Consider the following 10,221-nt stretch of genomic DNA (forward strand, 5'->3'; position numbering starts at 1 on the left):
AACAAAAACATAAGGAGATAGGCGGATACCCACTCCTCTTGTAGTCGTCGAGGCCGCCAGATGGGAAAGAGGAGTGCGACTGTGGCAATGGCGTGTAGGGATGTTGTGGCGGCTATGGTTGGGAGTTACAACAAGGCGAAATCTGAATGAGTATCATTTACATGCTTAGCTGTACTCTGTGCATCAATAAGTAAAACCAAGATTTATACTTGTGCGGGTCATATACTAAGAGAAATATCAAGTTCCAAATGTACAAGCACAAAGTACATACTATGTATTCACGCCAACTTAATAGGCACACCCGATTAAAGTTATAATCACAAGAAATATCAATAAAAGGGGAAATTCATCTAGTTGTAATATTGTAAAACCACACACCACTCTATCATCTCTAGACAGCTCGAGTACCGAAGCATCCTGAATAAAACAACACATTACAAATATAGTTCAGGGAGGCACAACTATGGAAATTCAATGCATCTTTGGTCACCTAGCACACTTTTTGGTTGTTTAGGCAGCAGGTAGAAACTTCATGCAAATTGGTGGTTTAATCTTGGCAAGAGCAAGTATTGAAGCAGGAAACGTCCATATGCCATCCCCACATATCAAAGCGGATGCAACTGCGGGCACCATGAAGCCAGCCTCCTTCTTGTTTATCTTGGTCCATGCAAAAACTATCAAACTCCCGAGGCACATATCAATAGCAAAGCTCCCACCTACAAGGAATGGAACTGCCATTGCCATTGGTAGGGGCACATACTTCGCATACTTGTGTGGCATGACATCTCTTGCTATACTGAAAATTGCCGCAAATGCGAAAAATCCGCCAGATATTGCAATGCAATACTTCGGTAACACTGAGAAGCCCTCCACACCAAGTATTGCCATATTGCGGTATATGAGTGCATAAGGTGCCTTCCAAGTACCATCTGGGTTACCAATATCAAATGCCTTGTAGAAGAGCATGAACGTGAGGGGGGAGATAATGCAACCCATGGCTGTTCCAATAACTTGTGCAATCATCATCGATTTTGGTGATGTTTGAGTGAGATAACCCGTCTTGAAATCTTGCATCAAATCGGCTGAGATAAGCACCAGCTGCTTGACTAGGGTGCCAGCAACAAGGCCTGCAATGACACCATTATCCTTGCCGGCCCATCCCGCAAAGACAAAGAGAGCAATCTTGCCATAGTTATAGCCCATGTTGATGTCGGTAAGCCCCGTACCATAGGAATTAGCGAATCCAAGCATGGGGGCAACGACATAGGCTATAACAACATAATACCACTTCACTTGTTTGAACATTACTGGTATGGTAACCACTGCAAGAACGCTAAACAAGGCATAACCGGTGTATGCCATCCAAGAGGGGATATGGCCTCTCTTAAAGATCTCCTGGCGTTGAAATTCCTCAAGTGAGAGTGTATCGTCCACATTTTTTGCTGCAATTCATTCGCTCAACATTAGAAAAAAAAAACTCATTTCTTGATTGGTGATGCACTGAATTTTATGTTGTCCTTTGTGCTTACCTTTGTTGTCAACCTGCTTGCGACTAAATTGTCGATACATGCTCACAGCAGTGATGCCAACAATTTTTATGAAGTGGTACATGCCATCCCCCATGATGAGAGCTATGCATATGAAGGCCTGGGTGGTGACGAAATCATGGTCAGTGACATGCAAGTTTTCATTACGGCATGCTATTAATTTATGTGATTGTAACTAAAGGAAAAAAGAGAGTTGTGGTAGATACCTTGTAACCGTACAAACTTTTCATGCTGCTTTCTGGTGCTTTTGCAGGGTACCAATCCCCCTTGTGTTTACTAATGAGTGGCCACATTATTCCCCATGAGATAATTGCACCAAGGAGGGTAGAGATATTTACTATATGTGGGCAAATCATCCCGGCACCAACGTATGTCATGCTAAAGTCAAAGTAGAATCTGAAACACAAATAATAAGCTTTGAGTTAAGAGATCACATGCCAAAAATTGTGGCAATCCACAATGAGAAGCAACAAGTCAAAAGAATTACGTTTGCTTCCAGGCCTTCAAACCGAAAGTAGGGAACTGAACAAATCCACATGCATCTCCCCCGGTGTAGAACCATTGGAAGAAACTCCATAGAAAGCTACCCCCAAAGTACTTCAGGAATCCACGGATTTGCTTCCTGTCATGCGTAGAAGGTAAGATTAATTCATACAGGTCAAAAACTCACTACAAATTGCTCGGTTTAATGATTGAAAGGACAATGCAACGAGCATAACTAAGTCACAATGTACATACCTTGAATTCTTGTCCCCTACATCGGTATGAAACCCATTTATAAGGATAGCAGTTGCAGTCCCACTTGGGTAAACTAATTTGTAGTCAACGACCAATACCTGAACACATTATGTCAAATCATTAAGTGGCCAAACGGATGAAAACCGAATTTCACTGCTTGTAGTCGTCGCTAGGTGGTCAACGGATCTGAATGTAATTTTTATTATTTCTGATGTTTGTTGTACTGTCATGATTGAAGATGAATATATCAGAATATTTTTTTAGAAAAAAGAAAATGAAAACCAGGCGCAATTGTCTAACGTGTAACGGATTGTGTTATCTTCTTAAATTTGTATCCGTTCTAAACTTATTAAAATACAACCGTGCATATATATCCGGTGTGGATGAGCTAATTTAATGTAACGTACTACTAGTAGTATATCGTAACACATTGCACACAAAAAGGTTGGGAAAACGGAAGGGAAGAAAGAGACCTGTCTGAGGGGAATCAAGGTGAGGAGGCCCCCGAAGCTGCAAGCAAGGAGGAATCCCGTCATCCAGCCTATCCCTGGCTCCTTCCAGCTTCCCGGCACGTTGCCCGGCGAGTCTCCGGCCAGCTCGTACGTCTTCTTGTTCAGGCCCAGCAAGGTTGACCCGAACCCACCTGCAGCGCCCAGTCACAAACACCAATCAATCAAGAACTATACTACAGAGACTGGCGTCATGGCATGACCAGGAATGATGCGGTGCTAACCGGCGAACGCGATGGTGTAGCAGGCCACGCCGCAGGTCTGGACGATGGTGTTCTCCTGCCGCGTGAATGGGCGGGACACGATGCCGAAGCGGTCCAGCAGGCGCGTCCACCCGCGGAGCGCCAGGAAGGAGAGCAGCGCGGCGGAGACGTTCAGCGTGGGCACCAGCCCGGTGGTGAGCGCGATCTTCATCACGATGACGGTGTAGATGAACCCGATGAGCAGCGCCGCCACCATGCCCCGCACCGTCAGCTCGTCCTGCCACCGCGGCATGGCCTCGAACTGCCACTCGCGCGTCGACGCCAGCGCGGGGTCCGACTCCCTGTCGCCCTCCAGGGCCTCGTCCTTCTCGATCTCCGGCGCGATCTTGGTGCGGTCCGGCGCGATGACGTCCATGGCGACTCTGCTCCTTGCCTCCGCAGCTGCTGCCATCGGAGCATGAAACCAAATTAAACAAGAATGAAAATAAATCCTTCTTCACCAAGACCAAATTCTGCCCAGCATTTTCGAGCAAGAACTAGCAGGGAGCATCGCTCGCCTCAACGGTCAAGGTCGTACGGCTCGACTGATCACTGTACTGTGGAAGAAGAATCACTCGAGGCTGCAGCTTCCAGGAAGTCGTACCCCGTTTCCGCCCACGAGGCGAGCTGCAACCGTGTGCTTTTGGGGTGAGATTGTGATGTTAATCATGGCCGATGCCACGGTTTATATAGAGAGAATCATTGGGAAAAGTCCACCCTCTTACTTTTTCATGTACTGTTTTATTCATGGTGTAAGCGGATGTTCCTGACCAAGTACTACAGATGATGTAGCTGCGGCCCTGATTTACAGTACCTCGGTGATCCATCCGAAGCTGATCGGCAGTGTTACGGGATGTCATATCGCGGGTTCCTTTGACTCTGGATCACTGATAAACTAGTAGGAAACTGTCGTGTCAGTGTGTACCAAGACTCCCTTCAAAAAAGAACTGTGTACTATAAGCTGTCGGACTCAAAGAGAGTTGTTAAAGAAAGGAACAGAGAAGGAAGGAAGACAGCCAGAGGGGGGCTATCAGTGGCGGCACTTTTCGTGCCATCATGCCGTAAGCTTCATTCCCAAAGTAATTAATGGATCACGACTTCCTTGGACATGGAGCTAATGACATGTATTAGGGAAAATCACCTATTGATCATGCTGGAATATCAGAAGTGCCGGTGCCTCATATCCATAAAAGAACTGAAGAATGTATTGTGTTCATGCAAAAAAGGGACTATTTCGGGCTAAAAAAAAGGGACTATTCTTTTAAGCATACAAATTAAAAAAACTAGTGTTTGTGTGACTTCGTTTAATTAGCTGGAGAAACCAGCTCTCTCGAAGCAACCGAAAGTTGTTCTTGCATCCGAATTGTAACTGAGCTCGGTTTGCATTTCTAAATTTTGACATGTTTCGAAATACTAGAACTTTTTTTGATAAAGGGAGATTTAGTTGACGCTTAACGTCGACATCGATACGATTCAGCCATAAAAAGTTCACACCCAATCAGTTGTCAAAGAGAATAATGTGACGAATAAAAGAACAGTAGATTTTAGCAAGTCAACGAGAGAAAACAATGTTCATTTAGGCAGCTTGGAATTGGTACTGTATTTCCCTGTAGAAGATACAGCACAACAATACGCCTGCTTCATGCCGCTTTTTGTGCCTTACCTATGCGATGACAACTTTGGCACGTACAATATGCTGTGCTCCAGTTGACCCTGGCTAAAAGAAATACAGTATCCTTCAGTTTAAGCAGCAAGGGCTTGTCAAAAACACAAGTTTAGTCACCCGCAAAAAAAAACACAAGTTTAGGCACCAAGCACTAAGCAGGAGTTGCAAAGGAGTAAGAAAAGTAGTGGTGGTGTGTGAGCAATAATCTTGCCGCTGGGTGCAAAGGGAACACGAGATTCGGTCAAAGAAAAGAAGCGGCTGCCAATGATCCATATTTGCGCAATCTAGAAAGTCCAGAATATTGGATTAGCCGAATAACCCGGGGCTGCTGACTTCGCTAGGATTCCTATTTACAAGGACCTCCCTCCTTTATCGAGTTGGTAGGTTCGTCTCACTTTCTTTCTAGGTTTTTTCCTCCCCGCCATTGGTTTTCTGTTTATTATTTTTTTGGTAACCTCAACCAATGCTGCACAAAATAAAAAGGATTCCAATATGGCGCTGACGTTCGATCAGGGTAGCTCCCACATCAATTTTTTTAAGGGAAATAACCAAGCTTTATTCATCAAAAACCATATGAAGTGGAATACAGTTCAGGTCATGGGGTTGGCCTAGCCAAACATGGCGCCCCAGACCCAAGGAAAGAGAATGCTTGGCTAATCTATGAGCTTCTAAATTGTTCAAATGACCTTCAAAACGAAAATTACAATGAAAAGATAATTGTTGGACTCTGATCTCCTTAATGATAGCTCCATAAGGACCGCTACTGTCGTTGTGGATAGCACTCACCACCTCCTTTGCATCAGAAGATATGACAAACTGATTTAAATGAAGATCAGCTGCGAGCGCCAGGGCTTCCCAGCACGCAATTGCCTTTAGAGTCGCAGGGTCATCCACTCCTCTGATGACTAGAGCCGAACTTCCGAGGAACGTCCCCATGTTATCTCTGCATACCGCTGCAGCTGTCCCCCTGCTTCCTGTTCTGCACCCCGCATCTACGTTAATTTTGGCATAGCCCGCTGGAGGGGCTTTTGGTTTCCTGCCGCCGATGATTACCACCCTGGGTTCGGTCCTTGCCGGCTCCTGTCTCCCATTGATTACCTCAAGTTCATCGATGTACCTGTCGACAAAAGACATGATCGCATGTGGGCTTTAAAAAATTCCTTCATGAATGGCCTTCCGCCTCGCTGCCCAGATAGCCCACAGAGTCACCGAGAGCTTCACAAATTTAGCATGTGATAACAGCTCCATTAATGTAAAGAGCCACTGCTTGGCCTTTGGTTCGGTGGTTTCCGCCAGTTTTTGCAAAAGTTCCCCGTCTACAAGCGCCCAGGTGCACCATGACATCGTGCAATCTAGGAGTGAATGTCTCCACAAATCGGGAGCCCCGCATAGACCACATGAGTTCGAATGTGCCATATGTCTTCTAGCCCGGACGTCGTTCGTTGGGATCGAATGCTTTGATAGTCTCCAAAGGAACATCCTCACCTTTCCAGGGACTCTAGTTTTCCACAAACACTTCCAAGATCTTTCCTCCGTCGTCGCGCTTGAAGTACCCGCATTATTCTCCAGCCATACTTCTCTTCTTGATTTGGTAGCCACAAGCATGCGGTATGCCGAACGGACCGAAAAGAGGCCATTCTTTTCATAGTGCCAACTCCAAAAATCTGGAACATTGCGGGTGCATAAGGGGATACGTAGTATGACTTGAGTATCCATCGGCATGAACACTGACTCCACTCTTTCTCTGACCCAACATGTTGATGTGCTATCTATGAGCTCGGACACTAGCAGCGGAGGGTTTTGAGTAATGCACCCATAAGGTTTCATCATCTCCTCTCTAGGTAGCCAGTTGTCTTCCCAGATCCTTGTCGTTTCTCCGGTTCCAATACGCTTAATCAGACCAACTTTTAGAGTGTCACGTCCCTCCACTATGGCTCTCCAAATCTGGCTAGGGTGATTTCCCAAAGAAGCTTCCAAGATCGAACAACTTGGATAATATATGCTCTTTAATATGCGCGCGCTAAGAGAGTCCGGCTCCTGCAATAGCCTCCATGCCTGTTTGGCTAACATAGCCAGATTAAATAGCTCAAAATCCTTGAAACCTAGCCCACCCATGCCTTTTGGTTGAGTCATAGTTTTCCACGAGACCCAATGGGGTTTGCGCTTTCCTTCTTTGCTCCCCAACCAAAATTTCCGAATTAACAAATTTAGGTGTTCGCACAGACCTCGTGGCAATTTGAAACAGGACATAGAGAAGACTGGAACTGTTTGGGCAACCGCTTTTACCAAAACCTCCTTGCCTGCTGAAGACATTGTGCTCTCAATCCACCCTTGAACTTTGCTCCATAGATGGTCCTTCAAATATTTAAAAGCACCGTTTTTAGAAGAGCCTATGTCCGAGGGCATTCCTAAATATTTCTCATTTAGGGTCTCGTTTGGAACTTGCATCACCGCCTTCACCTCTGTTCAGATGCTCTCGGGAACCCCTTTGCTGAAATAAACAGATGACTTCTTGTAGTTAATGCGCTGTCCTGAAGCCCGACAGTACCTGTCCAGGACTAGGTTCACCTCGGTAGCACCCATACTATTTGCCTTGAAGAACAGCAGGCTGTCATCAGCGCATAATAAATGATTCACCTTTGGTGCCGAAGGCGCCACTTGTAAACCACTCATGTTGGATGACTCACTTCTAGATTTTAACAGGCACGAAAGGCCCTCTGCTGCTAGCAAGAACAAGTACGGAGATGTCGGGTCCCCTTGTCTGATTCCACGTGTTGGTGTAAACTCCTCCAACCTCTTCCCATTAAACTGGACTGAAAAAGTGACTGAAGATACCAGTCCCATAACAATATCCACCCATCTCAGAGAGAAACCAAGTTTCAGCATGATTGCTTGCAAGTACTCCCACTCGACTCTATCATAAGCTTTCATCATGTCAAGTTTCAAAGCACATGATTGATGTTTCTTTGCTTTGTTCCTCTTCATGAAGTGCAGACACTCGTAAGCAGTCACAATATTATCAGTTATCAATCTCCCCGGAACGAAAGCTGACTGCTCCTCTGAAATGATCTCCGGTAAAATGATTTTCAAACGGTTAGATATTACCTTGGATGCAATTTTGTAGAGGATATTGCAAAGGCTGATGGGCCGGAACTGTGACAATAACGTGGGATTTTTCACCTTTGGGATCAACACTGAGACTGTCTCGTTGATGCTTCTTGCTGACTCCTTGCCCTCCACAATGTCAAGCACTGCTTTTGTAACATCATCACCACAGATCTCCCAATGGCGTTGAAAGAAATGGGCCGGGAACCCATCCGGGCCCGGTGACTTTGTGGGAAACATTTGGAAAGGGGATTTTTTGACTTCTGCTTGTGTGTAGGGCTCGTTCAACATATCATTCATGCCCCGTGTTACTTTGCGGGGCACGGTTGAGAGGACACTCTCCATATCCTGCACCCCCTCTGAGGTGTACAAGTTCTTGTAAAAAGCGGTGGTCATTGCTTCCATCTCATCTCTATCCTCAGTGATCTGACTGGACTCCTTCTGTAGAGCCCTGATAAGACTTTTTCCGTCTCCTTCTACTCGCACGTAAATGAAAAAAGTACGTATTTTTATCTCCATGCATCAGCCACTCGAGCCTTGCCCTCTGTCGCCATAAAATTTCCTCGCGATGATAAAGCTCAACCAGATTTTCTGTGATTTTTAACTCCAAATGATTATGACCGGATCTACCTGGGAGACCGCACAGCTCCTGTAGCTGTTTTTGCAGCCAAGCAATCTGCTGCCTGACTTTCCCAAAATGCACGCGATCCCATGCAGAGAGATCCCCCGACACCCGCTGCAGCTTTTGTCGAACCTACTCCAGCGGTCGGCCCTGTTCCAGATTCTGTGAGGCCCAGCCCTCGCCAATTACTTCCGCATGCATGAGGTCGCGCTCCCAGCACATCTCGTACCTGAACTGCCTCGGTCCTCGTGCACATGCATGCAACGTATTAAGCTAGAGGAATATATGGATATGATCGGAAGAAGCCACATGTTTGTGTTCTAGAGATGCCATTGGGAAGGCCAGGGACCACGCTGGGTTTGCGACACATCTATCCAGTCGTACTTTGGTGTAAGTCCCCCCTGCCACCTTTTTTCAAAAGTCCAGCCGATTCCCTTGAACCCTATATCTGACAAACCGCACGTATCAAGTGCATCTCTAAACGCGTCCATCTATGCCTGACTTCTGTTTGCCACTCCATCATGCTCGTGCGAGTATAACACCTCGTTGAAATCTCCCATAACCATCCATGGCAGATCCTTAACTCCAACGATACTACGCAACATGTCCCATGTTTTATATCTTTCTGAAACTTGGGCCTCCCCATAGACGAAGGTGACCCTTGTTTTTATGTGAGCCAAATCATCAATCACAACATTAATATGATACTTGGAGTAGCCATCAACCACTAGCTTTATTTCATCATTCCAAAAGATACCGAGTCCACCACTTCTGCCAGAGCTACTGACTACAAAGCTATTGGTAAAACCTAATGAGCCTGCTAAATTCTCTACTTGAGAGCCCTCTATCTGAGTTTCAATGATGCATAATACAGAGGGGGCAAGTTGCCTCGTTAGATCACGAAGCTCTCGAACTGTCGCGGGTTTGCCAGCCCCGCGACAGTTCCAACATAGTAGACTCATTGTGCATGGCGCGACTCCACATGGGAGCCTGCCAAACGCGCATCATTGTTTATTGTCAAAACTAGGTTCTTAACCATAGCATTATCTGGGGCAGGTAGCGACAGTTTGTTCCTCTTTGGTTCCTGCTTTGAGGGAGAACTCGCATGTGCATCTTGGTTCTGCTGCAAGAGCAAAGGGTTACTTGGTTGGACAGTGGGCGTAGAGCTAGCAGAGCCCTTCGGGTCCGACACCATGAGAGAACCCCTCTTCCTGTTGTTATCCGCGTCATCCATAGCAACATCTCCCCTCAGACTTTCTGGATCCTCCTGCTCAGTCCACATCTCCTGGCTCCTCTGAGACGAGCCACGGCCTCGGCCGCGACCTCGACCCGATCTGCCACGTCCTCTTCTTTCTCCCGGTCCCCAGCCCGGTCCTCTGAACCACGATGCCCGTAAATTCTTGTAAACCAGAGCCTCAGGGGGGTAAACACCGTCACCATGCTCCTTGAATTGATGGCCAAGATGGCGATGACCCACAAGTATAGGGGATCTATCGTAGTCCTTTCGATAAGTAAGAGTGTCGAACCCAACGAGGAGTAGAAGGAAATGACAAGCGGTTTTCAGTAAGGTATTCTCTGCAAGCACTGAAATTATAGGTAACAGATAGTTTTGTGATAAGGTAATTTGTAACGGGTAACAAGTAACAAGAGTAAATAAAGTGCAGCAAGGTGGCCCAATCCTTTTTGTAGCAAAGGACAAGCCTGGACAAACTCTTATATAGAGAAAAGTGCTCCCGAGGACACATGGGAATTATCGTCAAGCTAGTTTTCATCACGTTCATATGATTCGCGT

At 46.2% G+C, this 10,221-nt stretch overlaps 1 protein-coding gene across 2 annotated transcripts; it reads right to left on the reverse strand.

Moving 5' to 3' along the window:
• Window positions 1–316: 316 nt before the first annotated feature.
• Window positions 317–3,755, reverse strand: LOC109769919 (iron-phytosiderophore transporter YSL15). Of its 2 annotated transcripts, none has more exons than XM_020328623.4 (8): window positions 3,555–3,755; window positions 3,019–3,441; window positions 2,759–2,928; window positions 2,286–2,383; window positions 2,035–2,169; window positions 1,754–1,943; window positions 1,530–1,647; window positions 317–1,442 (listed from the first exon to the last, which is right to left on the reverse strand). In XM_020328623.4, exons 2-8 carry the CDS (start codon window positions 3,410–3,412, stop codon window positions 511–513), a joined length of 2,037 nt encoding a protein of 678 aa, XP_020184212.1. In that variant the 5' UTR covers window positions 3,413–3,441; window positions 3,555–3,755; the 3' UTR covers window positions 317–510. The 2 variants fall into 2 exon arrangements, with proteins under 2 accessions (XP_020184212.1, XP_020184211.1); XM_020328622.4 differs by having other exon boundaries at window positions 3,019–3,438; window positions 3,555–3,733.
• Window positions 3,756–10,221: the final 6,466 nt, after the last annotated feature.

Source organism: Aegilops tauschii, chromosome 6 (assembly GCF_002575655.3).
Source record: "Aegilops tauschii subsp. strangulata cultivar AL8/78 chromosome 6, Aet v6.0, whole genome shotgun sequence".
NCBI classification, from domain to species: domain Eukaryota; kingdom Viridiplantae; phylum Streptophyta; class Magnoliopsida; order Poales; family Poaceae; genus Aegilops; species Aegilops tauschii.

What these genes read in the sequence shown, in the direction of transcription:
- LOC109769919 (XM_020328623.4), bottom strand. Translation starts at nt 3,412, where the DNA reads ATGGACGTCATCGCGCCGGACCGCACCAAGATCGCGCCGGAGATCGAG. An exon ending in GTAGGGGACAAGAATTCAAG is followed by an intron (nt 2,170 to 2,285) that starts GTATGTACATTG and finishes TACGCATGACAG; the next exon opens with GAAGCAAATCCGTGGATTCC. An exon ending in AAAGTTTGTACGGTTACAAG is followed by an intron (nt 1,648 to 1,753) that starts GTATCTACCACA and finishes GTCACCACCCAG; the next exon opens with GCCTTCATATGCATAGCTCT.